The sequence below is a fragment of the Scomber japonicus genome, chromosome 11 (genome assembly GCF_027409825.1).
Source record: "Scomber japonicus isolate fScoJap1 chromosome 11, fScoJap1.pri, whole genome shotgun sequence".
Lineage (NCBI taxonomy): Eukaryota > Metazoa > Chordata > Actinopteri > Scombriformes > Scombridae > Scomber > Scomber japonicus.
In genome coordinates this window covers 4,616,901-4,637,008 of record NC_070588.1, presented here as the reverse complement: position 1 = coordinate 4,637,008, position 20,108 = coordinate 4,616,901, and the positions used below count along the sequence as shown (strand labels likewise).

The 20,108-nt window shown below is 37.4% G+C and overlaps 1 protein-coding gene across 1 annotated transcript in view; it reads left to right on the top strand.

The window, feature by feature from the left end:
* Positions 1-18,159, top strand: part of clasp1a (cytoplasmic linker associated protein 1a) — a 127,720-nt gene extending 109,561 nt beyond the window's left edge. The window contains exons 31-40 of the mRNA XM_053328199.1: positions 4,962-5,114; positions 5,262-5,368; positions 8,402-8,549; positions 9,499-9,745; positions 11,294-11,350; positions 13,011-13,201; positions 13,387-13,515; positions 14,836-15,042; positions 15,502-15,618; positions 17,526-18,159. Of these exons, the coding sequence (XP_053184174.1) occupies positions 4,962-5,114; positions 5,262-5,368; positions 8,402-8,549; positions 9,499-9,745; positions 11,294-11,350; positions 13,011-13,201; positions 13,387-13,515; positions 14,836-15,042; positions 15,502-15,618; positions 17,526-17,612 (1,443 nt within the window). The 3' untranslated portion in view covers positions 17,613-18,159. The remainder of the gene's footprint in view (positions 1-4,961; positions 5,115-5,261; positions 5,369-8,401; positions 8,550-9,498; positions 9,746-11,293; positions 11,351-13,010; positions 13,202-13,386; positions 13,516-14,835; positions 15,043-15,501; positions 15,619-17,525) is intronic.
* The last annotated feature ends 1,949 nt before the right edge of the window (positions 18,160-20,108 follow it).

Sequence of the window (20,108 nt, the reverse complement as noted above, 5' to 3'; positions counted from 1 at the left end):
TATTTAAATGTTTTTTTTAAATCTCTTTTTCTTGACTTTAAATCTGTTCTTATTTTCAGCAGGATGCATATATTCTTATCTTTTTGATCTTTATTATTGGAGTGATCAGAGAATATTATTGTGTTAGGTTTGATACAGCTCAGGATATACTAAATATCTCAAGACAACTTTATGCTTTGATTGGTTTGTCCTGTTATCCAGATTATAGTTTGGGTGTTTCTTTATTTCCTTTTCTTGACTTTAAATCTGTTCTTATTTTCAGCAGGATGTTTTTATATTCAATACATGTTTTTAACTTTTTGTTCTTTATCAATGGAGTGATCAGAGATTATTAACCTTTGTGTCGTCCTCCCGGGTCAAATTGACCCCCTCTGTTTTCACTGTTCCTTCTTTCCTCCTTTCCTTCCTTCCTTCCTTCCATTTGTCCTTCCTTCTTTCCTCCATTCCTTCCTCTCTTCCTCTTTCCCTTTCTCCCTCCCACCTTCCTTCTTTCCTCCATCCTTCCTTCCATCCTTCCTTCCTTCCTTCCTTCCTTCCTCCCTTCTTCCTTTCCTTGCTTCCTCCTCCCTTCCTTCCTTGACTGGAGGACAACAGAAGGGTTAATGTCTTTTAATTTTAGGGTCAATAAAGGTGTGATAGAGGATAAACCAAAAACTAAAATGTTCATGTTTCCATCTTAATGAAAAGCCTTCTTTCCTTTTATGATTTTATTTATATAGTATATAATTAGTGGACATATAATCTACAATAATATACTAAACTTTTATTTTTATTTTTACGCTTAATGCAAAACTAAATGCTTTGAGACTCGTTCAGTATAAAGTTATAAGAAGTAAACCAGATATAAAGTGTATATCTTTAGTATAGATCCATTATTCCTGGATGCATTGGACAGCCCCGTGCATCTTTTATATATATTTACATGCATACATTTTGAGATCTTCAGGCTGTAGTGTTTGTGTAGCAGCAGTTGTAAAGTTAGTTGAAAGGCTCTCTCCATGCGGACGGCCTCGGGTCAACGGCCCATTATCTTCCCTCCTTGTCTGCCGCGCGTCATGTTCTCCCCTCTCTGTGTGTAGCTTCGTGTTTGTTTTTCCACTGCTGCTCTTCCAACTGAAAACATCATCTAGATTCAAATCAGGACCTGACCTCCACACAGGTTTTTCAAAATAAATCTACGCGGGTCAGCACAAAATATCTGCTCTCTAGGAAGATTAAACCACATCGTATTGCTTTGTGGCAGCTTGTTTTATATGAAAGATGAGTAGAGTATTGCATCCAAAACAGGAGAAAAGTCTGCACACTGCAGCTCCCAAATGCAGGAATTTATTAGGATATCAACAGTGTGATGTTCTTCAGACTAAAAATCAACTAGAACATCGACATCTTAAATACATAAAAGGCTACTTAGGTACAAAAGAATGAATAAAAAATAGGAAGAACAATAACTTTAATAACTCAGGCCTCCTATCTGTAGAACATCTCAGTTCCAGTTTGGTCTGATCTACAGAGGTTAAGCTATTTTTTTTAACTTAGCACCTGCAAATTTTAAGTTTTCTTCATGCAACTGTACAGCATATCTGTAAATCTGTTATCTATATCTCTTAATCTCTCTTTTTACCTTCCTTGTAATAATCTTAAATAAACTTAAATTAATGTAACACCTCACACTAGAGAGAAAGAGCCTAGAATAAACCCCCATTTATGTTTCCTATATGTGTATAATCGATGTCATTTGTAAACTAATAAAATAAAAAAATATATAAATCTACATGAATCCAAAATGGTAGAATTATAACTCAAATTTGATTTAAAAAAAAAAACAGATTAAAAAAAATAATAAAAAAAAGCAAGGCAAGGCAGTTTTATTTATATACGGTAGCACATTTCATCCCCAGGGGCAACTCAAAGTGCTTTACATAAAAACAAACATTTGACAGTAAGAACTGGAAGCATGAAACATACAATTAAAAAAGATAAATAAATAAAACCCAATTATTGCAAAAATTGGAAACATTAAAACATGTAATAAAAAAAAGAACCAAATTATAAGAAAAATAAAACAGCAAAAAGTACAGAAAAATAGACATATAATTGTAAATAATATATACATATAGACAAAAGATATAGATAGGACCCTAAGAGCACAATAGCCGTTATAATATTCATATAGCTAGATTAAAAAATATATATTCTAAGCAAAATATGTTACATTTAAATGATACATAGAAAATATAATGTTATATATGAGAAAGATAGCAGCATAGTCTCCTTTTCTCATTTTAAGTACATAAACAATCAAAGGAAAAAACCTGGTAAGTTAACAGTACAGTATTGCATCCAAGTAATGTGATGATGGGGGGATGAAGGGATGAGGGGATTTGAGTGGAGGGGGGGAAGAGGGAGGACCTGTGTCATTCTGTAATTCCCATTCTTTGCCCCAGACCCTTCATAACTGGGTGAGCGACGAGCTAGCTGGCAGGTCCAGTACTGCAGCCTTACTTTCCACTGAGGGCAACCAGGAAGAAAGGTGTAAGCAGGTAGAGCCCCTCCCGCAACAACAACAACAACAACAACAACAACAACAACAGCAGCAGCAACCAATTACTATTACAAGCACGCAATGCCCCCCCTTCCCCTCAGCCCGCCCCCCCCCCCTCCTGCCCCCCCGCCCCCGCCTGCGGAGCCTAACCAACACCTTCGAGACTGTGAAAACTGGAGTGTGGCATCTCTCACTCACCTCTGTACCATTTACGCTCGAGCTGATTTGCTGTAACAACTTTTTTTTTTTTTTTTTTTTTTTGAAAGAGAGTCTGTGCCTGTCTGATCACTCACCAATTAGATTCAAGCTTGTTATGCAACCAGGAAAAGATGCAGGTTTAACCTTCATATATAAAAGTAATAGAGTGAAAAGGCTTGTTTGCTTTGTATGAACTGACTTATTTGAGCGATTTTGTGGCTCAACTTTGATAGGAATGCTGTTTCTGCTCATGTTTCTGAGTGCCTAACACCTTTTTCTGGATTTGTCTCACTCACTAACTTCCTCTCATCCACCGTCCTGCATACTTCTCCTGCATGTTGTTAACATTCAGTGTCTGTGTACAGGAATAGAGATTTATAGAGATAAGACTTTCTAAATGTCTTTATAAAAGTAGGATCTTAATTATAGTTTCTGTAGTATCTGTATGTGTAGTGTTAAGTGATAATAGTGTATTCAATCTCTATAGGAAGAGCTAAATATGAAAAATTAGAAATGCATCCATCATAAACAAATACTGTATCCATAAATCATTACAGGTTGGCACAAATGACGAGGATCATTTTCCAATCATCACAGAATATTTCAGATAGTCAATGAATCATTTAACTGCTTATTTTCAGAGTTTAATGAAATATAAAAAGGGAAACCCAAAGAAAAGCAGTTTGGGGCTTTAAGGTTTAAAGAGAGGAGAAAAGTTCAATTTCAGCTAGTTATTATAGCTCATATCACAAATATTAACCCTTTACATACTGTTCATATTCTGACTCATAATTAGTCTCTACACCAATTCACATTCATAAATTCTCCATTAGTCATTAATTAATGTTTGATTCATTTTATGGAGAGAAAAAAAAATACATTCACAATCACTGTTTTATTATCCAGGAGAAAAGTTTATACAATATGATGCATACAACATGTTTGAATGCTAAATAAATACAGGTAAAACTGCATATACTGTATAAAATGTGTATCAGCTGCACAATAATTTAAAATAATGATGCATTTTATTCCCATTTTTGTATACTGTGGGTCACATTAGGAGAAGTCTGGCTAATATAAATGTTCAAATGTGACCCTGAACAGTATGTAAGGGTTAAAGTCTCCCCATAGTAAAACATTACAGACTAGTTCTCTGTATAATGTTTTGTAATGAACCTTTAAACATGAACTTATATTCCTTTTTAACAGTAAGAAACTTTCTACAGGCCTCTTTTACATTTGACTTGTACTCACTTGCATGTTGCTACGACGATGAAGTGATGATGAAGTCTTTGAATAGATGAATTCTCTTTCTTTAGTTTCTCACTGAATGCAGCTTCTCAACACTCACCAGTTTCTTACTCAACAGTTTTCTTTCTTACAGGCTGATGTGAATGTTTGAGTAACAACATCGAGGAGTTGGTTGATCTGGTTTCAGAACTGATTTTGACTTTTTTTTTATTAGCAACTAAATTTTGCAGCATCACTTTGTATTTTCTCTGTTTTTTATAAATTAAAATAAAAGTTAGTTCAGCTGTTTTGTCTCACCGGCAGCAGCTGTTTACCCTCCTGTCGTCCTCCCGGGTCAAATTGACCCCGTCTGTTTTGACTCTTCCTTCCTTCCTTCCTTCCTTCCTTCCTTCCTTCCTTCCTTCCTTCCTTCCTTCCTTCCTTCCTTCCTTCCTTCCTTCCTTCCTTCCTCCCTCCTTCTCTCTTTCTTTCTTTCCTCTCTCTTTCCTCCCTTCCTTCCTCCATCCCACTTTCTTCCTTCCTCTCTTCCTTTTTTCCTTTCCTTTCCTTTCATCCCTTTCTTCTCCTTTCCTTCCTTCATCCTCCCTTCTTTCCTTTCTCCCTACCTTCCTTCCTTCCTTCCTTCTCTCCTCTGTCCTTCCTTCCTTCCTTCCTTCCTTCCTCCTTCTTTCCTCCCTCCTTTCCTTCCTTCCTCCTCCCTTCCTTCCTTTCTCCATACCTTCCTTCCTTCTGTCCTCTGTCCTTCTTTCCTTCCTTCCTTCTTCCTCTCTTCCTTCCATCGTTCCTCCCTCCCTTCCTTCCTTCTTTCCTTCCTTGGCTCGAGGACAACATGAGGGTTAAAACACACAGTCAAGACATTTCTGAAACCAAAGAAACCATCTGATCTCTCCACTCTGCCCCCGCCCCCGCCCCCGCCCCACCCCCCCTTCTTCCATCACCATCCTAACCTGTTGTGCTAAACTTGCAGGCGGCCCAGGTGGTGCTCATCTCCTTGTTTGAGCTCAACACCCCCGAGTTCACCATGCTGCTGGGAGCTCTGCCCAAAACCTTCCAGGATGGAGCCACCAAGCTGCTGCACAACCACCTGAAGAACTCCAGTAACACCAGCAGCAGCAGCGTGGTGAGTTGAGCTAAAGTCCCACGCTGAGCTGTTCAAAGCAACAAATGGCGATTATAGAGAAGATCCAGCGAGGGTTTTTTAAGTTCCTGCCCTTTGATTTTCAAAACGCTGCCTTTTATATTTCATCATTATGTCATTTCTCTCCAGGGGTCTCCGAGCAACACCATTGGCCGAACGCCTCAGCGTCACACTCCCAGCAGGACTAGCCCGCTCACGTCTCCGACCAACTGTTCACACGGAGGACTTTCACCAAGGTTAGCCGACCCGACCGCCACCGACCTGCTCTCTAGCTTATTATTATGATGTTACTACTCTATCACTCCTCCTGCCCTGATGCACGGCTGTGTGTTGACCTACAGATGTGGCTGCAGTCTGTCAGAATGTGTCAGTAATAGTCGAACTGATGAACAGTTTAACACAGTTTGGTTGGAGCATGTTAAAGAGTGAGCTGCTCAGAGGGTTGAATCATTTATCAGAGCATATTTGGGTAGAAATAAAGAAGCCAAATCATTTTTTCAACAGATTAAATACAATTAAAAGATATCTTTTACCCACTTTGACTGATTGATTGAAATATTTCCTTAACCTTCGTGTCGTCCTCCCGGGTCTTCCTTCCTTCCTTCCTTCCTTCCCTTCCTCTTTTCCTCCCTCCCTCCTACCTTCCTTCCTTCCTTCTTTCTTCCATCCTTCCTTCCCTTCTTTCCTTCCTTCCTCCCTCCTTTCCTTCCTTCTTCCTCCCTTCCTTCCATGACTCGAGGACAACATGAGGGTTAATTTGTTACTGTTACTGATGAAAATGATGAATGTACAAACCTTTAAGATTTTACTCAGGAGGGTTTTTTCCTCGTTTTTAATATTTAACATGTTACTGAATACATATATTGCTGTTTTTAATTCTTTGAAATCAATATATGTTTTAATATTTAGTAAATAAATCATGATGTGGGCTTATTAGGAGCACACATGGACTTAAATGTAGTCACAGTACCAATTAAACCTTCTTTATTCATCAAACATCTTTATATTATATTATAAAATCTACATGAACTAATGAATACATTTTACAATGAGAGATAAATGTTGCTTTATAAGAAATGATCTCCCTTATAAATCATGTCAGTATCCATGACACACAGCTGGACTTAGATTTTGGTGCTTAATGGGAATATTTACCCTGACAGCTGGAAACATTGGTTAAAAAATTAGAAAAGTCATCAAATGTAATAAATTAGATTATTTTGAATAAGTAATTTTAAATAGAGTGACTAGTAATCTGTAACCTATTAAATTTCCTAATATATACAGTACTTTACTTCTCTTTAACTGAGCAGCTCACTCAGCTGAAGCACTGTCTGTACAGTCAGCAGAAACCCAGAAACACATAAAGAAAAGAACAGAATAGAACAATAGAATAGAATATGACAGAATAGAATAGAATAGAATAGAATATGACAGAATAGAATAGAATAGAATATGACAGAATAGAATAGAATAGAATATGACAGAATAGAATAGAATAGAATAGAATATGACAGAATAGAATAGAATAGAATAGAATATGACAGAATAGAATAGGATAGAATAGAATATGACAGAATAGAATACAATAGAATATGACAGAATAGAATAGAATAGAATATGACAGAATAGAATAGAATAGAATAGAATATGACAGAATAGAATAGAATAGAATAGAATAGAATATGACAGAATAGAATAGGATAGAATATGACAGAATAGAATAGAATAGAATAGAATATGACAGAATAGGATAGAATAGAATAGAATATGACAGAATAGAATAGAATATGACAGAATAGAATAGAATAGAATATGATAGAATAGAATAGAATAGAATAGGACAGAATAGAATAGAATAGAATAGAATATGACAGAATAGGATAGAATAGAATAGAATATGACAGAATAGAATAGAATAGAATATGACAGAAAAGAATAGAATATGACAGAATAGGATAGAATAGAATATGACAGAATAGAATAGAATAGAATAGAATATGACAGAATAGAATAGAATAGAATATGACAGAATAGAATAGAATAGAATAGAATATGACAGAATAGAATAGAATAGAATAGAATAGAATATGACAGAATAGAATAGAATAGAATAGAATAGAATATGACAGAATAGAATAGAATAGAATAGAATATGACAGAATAGAATAGAATAGAATATGACAGAATAGAATAGAATAGAATAGAATAGAATATGACAGAATAGAATATGACAGAATAGAATAGAATAGAATAGAATATGACAGAATAGAATGGAATAGAATAGAATGGAATGGAATGGAATGATCAAATCAGATAAAAACATGACACATGCAGCTTAAAAAGATGATATAAAAAAGATGAGATGCAGCTATAATAGCATAATGTGGAGGGGATAGATAGATAGATAGATAGATAGATAGACAGACAGACAGATAGATAGATAGATGTGATTTCTGTGCTGTAGTTGAAGCTAAAGTATAAATATGTGTTATGTGTTTTGTGGGATTCTGCTACTTTCCTCTGAATTAACACTTTCGCTTTAACCTTAAAGCTCAGACTAGTTTCTTTTTGTCTTCTCTCTTTTCCGCACACTTGTCGTTTATTCTCTTCATCGTCACCTCACCTCGTCTTGCATCGTCTTCGTCTTCGTCTCGTGGTATCCTCCTCTTCTTCCTCTTCCTCTTCCTTCCTCCTTCCTCCATTCTCCTCATTCTCTCACTTCCTGTCCTGTCCATCCTTCACTCCCTCTCCCCGGCTGCGCTGTGGCAACAGTCGGTTATGGGGTTGGGGTGTCGACGGACTGTCAAAGAACCCCCCCGCCCCTCCTCCTCCTCCTCCGCCTCACTCCACCCCTGCTGCCCCCTCCCTAAGGGTCCTACGCAGAGCATACTCACCCAGGTAATGAGGGGGGGCTGAGACATAAAAGGAGATTAAAGCCCTCAAGGAAACCAGACCCTTTGTCCTATTTCCTATTTCCAAATTTCCTTTTTCCTCCAAACCTGCTGTAGTATATTTTAGTTGTCTAGTTTATTACTTCATCATCTCTGAATAGGAGAATCGTGTAACATGGCTTCAGTGATGTGCTTAATGCTGTGTCTATAATAAAAGACTAAAAACTAAACTATTTCTAAATTAGCTCTAAAAAACTTTGCATGAAAACAGAAAACTAATTCAATGCTTGTGTGTCTTTTTTTTTTTTTTTTTAATAATTTGATATGATTGTTATTAAAATGTGTGTTTTCTGTCTGTGTTTGTGTGTCTGGTAGCATGATGGAGTACGACACAGAGAATATGAACTCTGAGGAGATTTACAGTTCGCTGCGTGGCGTCACCGAGGCCATTCAGAGCTTCAGCTACCGCAGCCAGGAGGACCTGAACGAGCCAATCAGACGGGAGGGAAAGAGGGACGACGCGGTGAGTTAGCTGGATTTTCCTAAATATTTCTGTTTGGAAAAAATGAGATTACATACTGTTCATAATCTGATTCATAATTAGTCTCTACATCAATTCACATTCATAAATTCCCCATCAGTCATTAATGAATGTTTGATTCATCCTTAATGAAGCTGTTTTGGAATATGAAGAAAACATGGTGATTAAAAAAAAATAAAAAAAAAATGTAATAAACGCAGGTCTAATTTGTACATTTGCATATATAAAAATGTCAGTTGTTTTTTCTATACTGTGGGTCACATTAGGAAAAGTCCAGCTAAATGAAATGTATATTTGTAAGGGTTAAGCCTCAATCTAACTTTACTGGTTGGCAGCTGTGTAGTGAAATCAGCCTGATTAATTGAATTTAAATGAAATGTCCTTTCATGCATTGTTTTTTCTGCAGCATTTTCACTACATTTTGGATTTAATTGTGAAAACACTGCAGAAAATCGGGCAATTATCTTTCAACTTAACCTTTCTCTATGCTAAACAACACATTGTTTTAGCTGTAAGACCCTTAAGATCTTGTATCCTTGAACCATTTCACCTTTTAATTGGAAAGATTACATTTCAATTTAACATGTTGATAGAACTTGAATACTATATAAACAAGGTGGAAGTTTCTGGCACAACCTCTCCTACCTCATAGGTGCATGGAGGAGGGAAAAAGTCACACACACAAAAAAAAAAAAGCAAATCAAAAAGTAAAAACTCTGATGCTGTCAAAGAAAATCATATCTCACTCTGCATGAACAAGAAAATCCTTCATTTATTTAGTTTGGCAGGAGTGTGCAGCTCATAAAAGCCTTGAATCACAATGATTTGAAGCTCCATCAGTTAAAGAACAATCATCTGAGAGTTAACTAGAGTTTAGATACAAGAAGAAGATAGCTTTAAATCATGTCTCTCCTCTCCTGCTGTCTCTCAGGCCGGTAGAGAAGGAGTGGCATCATCTCCTGGCTCTGACGCCCGCCTGGGTTTGGACGTGGTGGAAGGAGGTCGCACCGCCTTGGACAACAAGACTTCTCTGCTCAACACGCCGTCGTCACGCTCCTTCACCGGGCCGCGGGGCAGAGAGTTCGCCCCTTACGGCTACGGAGAATCCATCTGCACCTACGATAAGAGCGCCCTGAAGGAAGCTGTGTTTGATGATGACGTGGAGCAGTTCAGAGACTGTGAGTTCAGCTGCTGTTAGATAGAAATGACATAAAGATGATAATATACTGCACCAAAATCTTATTTAAATTACACACATTAAGGGTTTTAGAAGCTTTCTAGGTCTAAAAAAAAGAGGTTTTAATGATTTAAATGCTTAATTTAAATGTTACAGACTTATCAATATTTGCTATGTGATTTAATTCAAATGTAACTTTTCAGATGACTCCAAACACAATGAACAGAATTACACTCAGATTCTATACATAACTTCTTATATACAATATGGAAACATCATTAAAAACAATAACATACTACTGAAAAACTCCACTGAAATGAAACTCATACACATAATTGACGTGTTTTCTACTCCACATCTACTTTTACAGTATATTCTCACACTCTGTCACAATATTTCATAATTCGAGCTTTTAGAGCTTTTATTTTGCAGACTTTTGCAGTTCTGACCAAGAAAGTAAAAAGATGATGACAGGAATGAAAGGGAGCTTATGTCCACATAGTGCATGTGTTTAAATCACTGTGCCAGTCCATCTGTCATCCACCATCAGTCCATCATGTAGTGAGATCATGTCATGTTGATCTGACAGCACAGATGAAGAGTCCTGAAGGGTTACCGCTGTTAAAATGATACACAGACTTAAAATATTCTGTCAGATACAAATGTGGTGGAAGATTATTTATAATCTGTATTGAGCCTCATGCAGGAAGCCATACATAAATAAATCCTCTATGATTGTCGGCCATGTCTAAGATTTGTATTTCAGTGTTTTATTACACACTGATTAATGGGACTCACCAGTGTTTTCTCATGTGTGCTCTTCTCTCAGGTAATTGAAAGCATTCGTACCAAGATAATAAAAAAAACATCAGTTCACAAATAGTTTGAAACATAAGTTTTAAATTTGAGGAACATAAAAAACCTGACATGAACATCATAAAATCCAAGTTACATTATGTTCCAGGGTAATTATAATGATTGGATTGTTACATTTATGAGTTTAAGAAATACTATTGGTTGACTGATCTCAATTAAGTTTATTTAACTGTATGTAAGTTTCATTACTGCTAAAGTTCTTCTTCTTCTTCTTGCTGCTTTTTTTTTGGTGGCTTCTCTCTGATTCCTGTCAGAGTATTTACATACAGCACAACACAACAACTGCCCTTATTTAAAGTTTCAGTCAATCAGTCTCACGCCTCCAATTTAAGATCAAATGAGATTTATCATTCAGCACATTTGGCTAAGAGCAGAGTTAACATCTGGAGTTAACTTATTTCCACCTGAGGCCCAATCAATCAATCAATCAATCAATGAGATCAACATAAAGAAAAGGAATGAAAAGAAAATGTGATCATTATATTTTATAAGTTGACAACACAAGCCAACCTGTGCATCAGTTGTTGTTGTCATCACATCCTTTGCACCCCTCCTGTCTCCTGTTACCCCTCTATCTATCCCCCCCCCATCCACTTCCACCTCCCCACCTCCACCTTCATCCCTCCTCCACACCTCCCCCGCTCCTCCTCCTCCTCCTCCTCCTCCTCTCCAGGCCGACGTCAGGAAATTGGTGAAAACAAGATGACGCACCCCAAGGTCTTTGGTCCTGGTAAAGATGCCCCCCCGCCCCCTCTCCGCCCGTCCGAACCCCCCTGCCCCCTCCCTCCCTCCGCCTTATAAACTTATTAAAACTAGACAGATTTACTGACTCTACCTTCACTCCCCTCACCCTCCGTCTGTGTTTGCATTATTCACTCAACTCTCTCAACTCCCGTCACTGTTTTATCATTTTCTACTAAACTTCACCTCTGACCTGAATCCTCAACTCTGACTCCAACCTCAATGTTTAAGTGATTGTGTTACAATGACTAATATGAGTTTTTGTTTATAATGGCATAGAATATATAGTATAAACTGCACACTGACACTTATAACATAATATTAGTTTAGTTTATTAATGCATCCTCATTAGCTATTACTTCACACAGGTCAAAATAATGTAAAACACATACATCACTCCTCTCCATTTACACTATATTTCAAGAGAGGAGTTAGATAAATATGATCAGATTATTCAATTATCATATTTTGTAAGATGCATTTTTTTTTTAGTATTTTAGTTAAACGGTGATAAATGGTTGCTGTTGATATGAGACAACCATTAAAAAGGAATAACCACATCAAATATGAGAATTAAGCCGCACATCTTTTTATCCTTAGACTGTATATACAAAGTTTTTTTATGGCACAGACAAATTGATTTTCCTTTAATGTTAAAATCCATTTAAATTGATGAATTTACAGTATGATAGATTTCTGTGATTTGCTATATTTTACTTAATGTCAATAAATCTAATGTACAGAACCAAATCAACAATTAACTAATCTACTTATAAGTATTGTGTGTATGTGAAGCCTCATATATCTTATTCCTCTGTGCTGTGGACTTCCATTGTCATCCAAAAACAACTTAAAATATATCAATGAGCCACCTTGGTGCACTGGGTGACGTGCTCCTTTATTATAAAGAGTTTTGAGATCTGTAGTTTGTTTAGAAATGACTTCAAAGACCCACATTAATCACATTTTCATTCTCCAGAGAGTAGTCCTGTGTAAGACACTGAGCATGTGTGGGAATATGTTTCTATTTACAGAGATGTAATAGTTATTTATACAGTACTACATATCACAACCTCTTTCACTGAAGGTCTTTGAGAGATTTACAGTGTTGTACAAAGTCAAGAGGTTGTGATTTATAGCACAAGAAGTTAATGAAGCTCTGCACATGCTCAGTAGTGTCCGCCATACAAGGAACTACTCTCCTAAAACTGGAAACATGGTCGCTGTTATTAGTCTTTGGTGGCCATTCCTAAAAAATAACAATAAAATACTGTGTCCATAGTTTTCGTGATGAGGGAACGTGTATTTTGGACAATATCAAATGTCTACAGCACAGAGGAATAAGGAATATATCCGGCTTTGACTTTAGACCTTCGTTAAATACTTAGCTTTTAACATTATCGTGCATTCTGAGATGTGTTTCTCATACAGAATGCACGTCTTTTTGCATGTCATGTCATTTGATATTCAGTCTTGAAAGTGAATTGGTCCCTAATCAAAGTGAACAAATGCATTTTTTAAAACTGAATTGAATTTCTATTACTCTTTAAAAACAACATTTATAAACTCTCAGATTACACGAACGATGGAAGATGCTAATATTGGGTTGTGATGTCTAACTTGTTCTTCTCGTCCTCGTCCACAAGCAGTCGGTCAGGATCACTCAGACATGGTGGCCGACCTGCTTAAGGAACTGTCCAATCACAACGAGCGTTCGGAGGAGCGTAAAGGCGCCTTGGTGGAGCTGCTGAAGATCACACGAGAAGACAGCCTGGCCGTGTGGGACGAACACTTCAAAACCATCCTCCTCCTCCTGCTGGAGACACTGGGGGACAAAGATGTACGTATGAGTGTGTTTATGTGCCTTTATTGAGGTTTTTTAATTATCATACAGTAAAATCGTGAGAATATTAGCATGGAGAAGATACTTATCACAGCCCTAACCCTTTAATCTGATAGAATATGAGTATCTAACATGGAATAATTGGATATTTACCTGATTGCTCATGCTCCTGTTTCCTCCAGCACACCATCCGAGCTCTGGCCCTGCGCGTGCTGAAGGAGATTTTAAGGAACCAGCCGGCCCGCTTCAAAAACTACGCCGAGCTCACCATCATGAAGACGCTGGAGGCTCACAAAGACTCTCACAAGGAGGTACAAAGCTCCCACACACAGACTGGAGAACTGGGTTTATACGTTGCTGCATTTTAAAGCTGCATTTTTTATTTATTTATGTAGTTTGGAAAGTTTTTGCACCCTTTTAGCTCTGTTTTGGTCTCTACCAGCTCCTGAGAAAAGTATCCGGCTGCTCTTTTAGCTGCAAAAACTTCCACTACATTCCCCAGCTGGTCACTGAGTTTGTCTGTCGGTCTGTTTAGTGTTGGGCAGATAACGTACAGCGAGGATTATCAAGAGTTTTCTCACTGGAAGAGAAACACCTGCTGCTGCTGCTGCTGCTGCTGCTGCTGGAAGTTTAATTACAGCAAAGCACCAAAACACTATAGTACACTCTCATAAACTAAACTGAGACATTTAGCCTCTTTTAGCTCAGTGTGTGTGTGTGTTCATCACTTCAAGCATCACTGATCAGAGTCATTTGATTCATTGGTTATATAAAAATATTGATTAATGCAGATTTAAACAGAGCAGACTCTCTGTATCACATTCATTTTGTTGACAGTTTTAAGACATAAAGTGACACCTTCCTCTTTCAATTCATAAACTTAAACACCACATTTGTGTTAAAAGCTTTCAGACTAACTAAACTTTAAAATTATGTAAAACTTTTTAAGTACTCTATGATATATGGAGCACTAGTCACATGTCTACATATACCTCAGACATGAAACAGCATACAGTTCAAAAAGGTTATAAAAGTCTTCATAGTCCTCTAATCCATATTAACAATGATTAAATGAATACTTCATCAATAGCTGAACAGAGCCATCAACATGTGACCTTGAGCTCAGGGACACAGTTACGGTGGTTTATTCGGGGTTACTACCAGGAAGGTACAGAGAGTGCGTCACACACATCAAACACACACACACACACACACACACATATCAAACGCTGACACCTTAAATACACACTGAGGCTTTTAGATTAAACCTCCAGATCAATAATAATTCACCAATTGGGATAAATAGACAGTGTTTAAACGCAGATCTTTATTTGACTAATACTTAAAAAACATCAAAAATCAATATTTTCTTATACAGATCTCTCTCAGTATCTGGATAATTATGTTTCTTATCAATTTCTTTGCTTTTGGGGAACCAGAACAATCATTTTCAGTCTTCTGCAGGTGTGTTGAGCCATAAAAAGACCTTTAGAGTATCAGTCTGGTCCAAAATAAATAAAAGAAAAAGGTGATTTCCTTTCAGGTAAATTGTTACATCTTCAATCTGGCTGAACTAATAATATCACATAAATCTTAACATGCATGTGTGTCTTGTGTTCGTGTGCTTTTAGGTGGTTCGTGCAGCTGAGGAGGCAGCCTCCACCTTGGCCGGCTCGATCCACCCGGAGCAGTGCATCAAGGTGCTCTGCCCCATCGTGCAGACGGCCGATTACCCCATCAACCTGGCCGCCATCAAGATGCAAACCAAAGTCATTGAACGCATCGCCAAGGACTCTCTCCTGCAGTTGCTGCCGGACATCATCCCAGGACTCCTGCAGGTCTGTTACTGTAAACCAAAGACACACTACACTGATTTAAATTGTTATATGTGGACATTTTTTATAGATTGGGTTAAATTACCAAAATAAAACACCTTTTATCTTTATGTCTGACTGGGTAGCAGCTTTAAAAGGCGCAAAAAAAAAGACACAATTAATGCATATACTTTTAACAGACAGCATCTATAATATTTTTGCCAATTTGTGTTGCTTAAATAACAGGAGAGCAGGTGATTTTGGATCGCAGACAGCCGAAATGTTCTCGTCTGCTTATTTGGACAATGTGCATATTTGGACACTGGGAATTATTTGCCTTATTTGTCCCTGGAAATGTTTGCATGTACTTTGCCCTCTCTGACTGGACTCCTCCCATGTTCCTGGTGACCCCTGGTGTGTGTGTGCGTGCGTGCTTGTCATTGTGCGTGTGCGGTGCCTGATGCTGCCTCCTCCTCTCCGCAGGGCTATGACAACACAGAGAGCAGCGTTCGCAAGGCCAGTGTGTTCTGTCTGGTGGCTATCTACTCTGTGATTGGAGAGGACCTCAAACCCCACCTGGCACAGCTCACGGGCAGCAAGGTAGGGACCGTTGCCAGCAAGTGTCTCTCTGCATACACACACACACACACACACACACACACATACACACAGTAACCAGCACCTCTTCAACAGACGCAGAGTCTTATCATCTTCCCATGTTGTTATTTCTCAGCCGGTTTGAGCCGGAGTCATATTTGCCCTACTTTCACTATGACATGTGTCCCTGGGTTACGTAAGGATGCGTGCCGAGGGTCAGGTTCACCTTGAATGGAGGGACCACCACCACCTCACTTACAATCTGGTAGACAGCTGATGCAGCAGCTATTTTTGAAAAGTAATCTTAGTGCAAACAAAAACATAGAGTAGAAAGTAGTAGTCAAAAAAAAAGTAAGAATAAGGAGCCAGACTCACTCTGCAAAACATACTGAGTTTGATAGGCAGCCAAATTTCAGAATAAAATACCTTTTTTGTTATATTTCAGTGTTTCCTTTAACTTCTTCTGCATTTATAATGATATTAACAGAGTCTGAGAGCTTGAAATGAAGAGATAACTTGTTGCTTCTTCATCATTTTGGGAAGAAGAGCATTATCTGCTTTCATATCATAAAGTTGTGTCTCTGTGTTTCTTTGGCTGGAAGAACATTTCCTCAGCATCTTATTATCACTGCCACCACTCAGGGTAAAGTCAGTTAGTTTGGATCCTTTCTCGTTTTAAATAATAAATCTGCTTTAGATAATGTGAGTAGATTGATGTTTGAGGCTCTGATGCTGCAGCATCTCCAGATAAATATTAGTTGGTTTTTAGATGAAGATGGGATCATGTTCCCTCCACAAACGAAAAACAATTGAAACATCAAGAACAACTTTATTAAGAGACAGACGTTTTTCAGCTTCAGACTCCTTTTCTTTGTCCATGTGCTATGGAAGATGGAAGCAGTACAAGTTTTTTGCATCAATTGACAGTTTTCACACAGATTTAAGTCTTTTAAAAAATGCTTTAAAGTTATGAATCATCAAGGTGAGATATAGATCTCTTATCTCATACTGTTGCAACACAAGTAAAGAATTTGAACCTAGATTTTGGTTATAATTATGTAGCTAAAACAATCAGTATCTGTTTAATCAGTATAATCAGTGTAATGATGTACATGAGTGAGATGATTAACAAGACAGGAAACAAGAGGAAAAACATACAAGGTTCTTTGTTACGTTTCTCTAATATTTGCTTTTATTTGATGTGATTGTTTAAAGCACCAAATCACATCAGAAATGACCTAAAGGAGCTTTGCACAGAGTAGGTTGAGACTGAACTCTTTAATTTAATTTAATTTAATTTAATTTAAAGAAACCAACATTCCCCCCTTGTAAACAGCACTTGGTGACAGCGGCAAAAAACTTGTCAAGCAGACATAACATACTAACTAGTTAAACCTTTTCAAGCTTATAAAAACCTATTAAAATCAATCTATCTATGATGATGATGTACATGAGTGAGAGGATTAACCAGATAGGAAACAGTAGGGAAAAAAACACTTATGCACTTTAAATGATTTTTAGTTAAAGTTGTTTCTGAGTTTCTTTAGTTGATTATTCAATTCAGTTTTATCTTTACAGACCCAAATCACACACAAACAAATGATCTAAAGACACTTTTCACATTAAGCAGGTCTCAACCAGAGTCTTTTAGTTTCATTTAGGCGATAACAGGAAGAAACCTCCAGCAGATGTAACATACTAACTAGTTAAACCTCTTCAAGCATGTAAAAAACTATTAAAATCAATCAATCAATCAATCAATCTATGATAAGAATATATCACTACTTTCATAAAAAAACAAAAAAGATGCTCGTACATGATGAAGTGAATATTTATCTTCTTCATTTCTTCTTCCTGAGAGATAAAAAATAAAAGTTAACTGTTTCCTGTTGTTTGTTTGCTGTTAACAGATGAAGTTATTGAACCTCTACATCAAGCGAGCTCAGACGACCAACAGCAATAGCAGCAGCTCCTCGGACGTCTCCTCTCACAGTTAATGGAGGGGAGCTGTTTTTCCTTGGGAGACGCCCCCCCCACCCCCACCCCTGCCCCCCCTGCGGCTGGACGGCTGTCCGAGACGCTCCTCTCAGACTCCTCTATCTCTGAGCTTCCCTTCCTCGGCATCATAACTCAAACTCCACTGCGCTTTTCTTTTTTTGTTCCTCCTCCTCCTCCTCTTCTTCCTCCTCCTCTTCCTCCTCCCGCCCCTGCCTGCCTTTTTTTGGCTCTGGAAACTTTTTGAATGTAACTGTGGATTGACTTTAGAGCGGTGGGGGAAGAGACTCGACATATTTAAGAGTTTTTGTTTTTTTTTTGGATCGCTTCATGAAAGAAAGAATTGCACTTTCTCTTCCTCGCGCCTCTTTTTTTTTCTCTCTCTCTCTCTCTTACTCTCTCTTTATAAACGAGAGATTCTCCTGCAGCCGTTACATTTTGGTGGAATGAGGAGTTCATGTTTGAGATTCATGCAAAAATATCTGCATCAAAAAGTTGAGGAAATAATAATAATAACAACAATAATAATAATAATAATAATAATAATAATAATAATAATAATAATAATAATATTAATAATATTATTAATGAGGTGGTGCAAGAAATTTCTGTCAAATCGACTCCAGCTGTGGGATGAAATGTCATTTGGCTGGCCCAGTGATGGTAATAAATAAGCCCAGAGGTTTTTGGGGATGAATTCAGATTTTGGGGAACATAAAAACCAAATATTTATAAAAGAAAACAAAAGATATGTGTAAGGGAACAATATGACAGAAAATAGAAAGAACTTAATTATCATTTTTAGTTCATATTTTAATTTTATTGATCATAATCTCAGGCTCAGAGAAGCCTTTACATTGTTTTTTTTTAAATGTTAATTTGTAATTAAGAGTGACATAATGAATTGAACCCCACCCCCCTCCCCTCTTTTCATGAAACTAAAATAACTTTTCAAGCTTCAGAAATTGACAATCCTTAAAAATGAACGTGCAGATATTTAAGTTTGAGGTACAGAAAATGAAATTGCTGTTAAACTGCACGAGTTCAAAAATCAGCAGACGAGTCTTTAAAAAGTTGTGTTGCTTGTATCATTTTAGTTTTTTCCACTCTTGAGCTTTCTCATCTCGCATCGAGCTCAAAAAACTTTCACGCTTTCAGAAGATGCCATCGGCGAGGCTGAAGAGGAGATCCTTCAACTTTGTAAATAACCGCAGATGTTTTTTTCCCTGCTCGGATGTTTTTTGGGGGAAAGAGAAATAAAGAAAGAGAGACAGATCCGAGACAGGTGGAAAAAAAACAACAAAAAAAAGAGACATGACCAGGCCTTACTCACTTCACACACACACACACACACACACACACACATACACACACACACACACACACACACTCGCTCATGTCTCCTGATTTAAGGGGACACAGAGAGTGGATGGGATGTACAGCACTGTAACTCTTGACTCTCAAGAAGAAGAAAAAAAAAATGTGAATCTGTATGAAAAAAAAAAAAAAACACCAACGGACCCCAGCAGTGTTTTCTTTGACCTGTGATGACGATGACGCAATTCCAGTATTAGTTGTTTCCTCCTCTGATCTCCTTCAGTTCCCACCTTCACCTTAACAACCACAGCTTCTGCAATAACCTGCAAATAATTCAAACCACACATACATGAGGAAGAAAAAGGTTCTTTTGTACATACACCTTTTTTTTTTTTTTTTTTTGTCCATATGTCCATAAAAAAAGAAAAGTGATGAACAGGTTGACTTATCTCACTACTACTTTTTTCCCCCCCGCACGTTAGCAAAGTAGCTTGCATGTAACCTCTGCAGCACACACACACACACACACACACACACACACACAGAGTCAATGTTGTGCTGCTTTGAATTGAATTGAACTGAAATGAATTGAATTGAAGGTGGGCCCGGTGATTTCTTTCGGCTGTTTAAAAGTGCACTTGTAACATCATCATATTACTCATTTATTCTGATTTAAGGTTTCAAATTAAGAGGAAGTGGATCAAAAAAAAAAGAAATGAAAAGGTAGAGAAAGGAGCACCAACTACTGACCAGGTGTGTTTTAGCCGGTAGCTGGAAATGCATACCTCAAAATGTTTGATTTCAGTGTTTAGTTTAAAAAGGTATCAAATGATGTTAAAATTTAAAAACAAAAAACAAAAAAAAGCTTTAAAAAGTGTTTGATTCATGCTCGATCTCTCTCTCTCTCTCTTGAAGCTGATTGATTTCTGTCGTTTTCACCCCTGGTACTTCTTAAAGAGATACGAGTCTGATCTGATTTCTATGATATAATGAGACAAGAGAGAAGGGATCTTGACTTATTCCGCTTTTCTTTTTTTTTTTTTAAAGATGAACTCATACTTTGCTAACGTCTAATCATCATATAAAAAAGGAAGTGTTAAGTAATTCCTGCTTTTTCTCGTGGATCTGGGAGTGTGAAAGACAATTACTGTACGTATTATTGAGGTTAATCCACTGCAAAC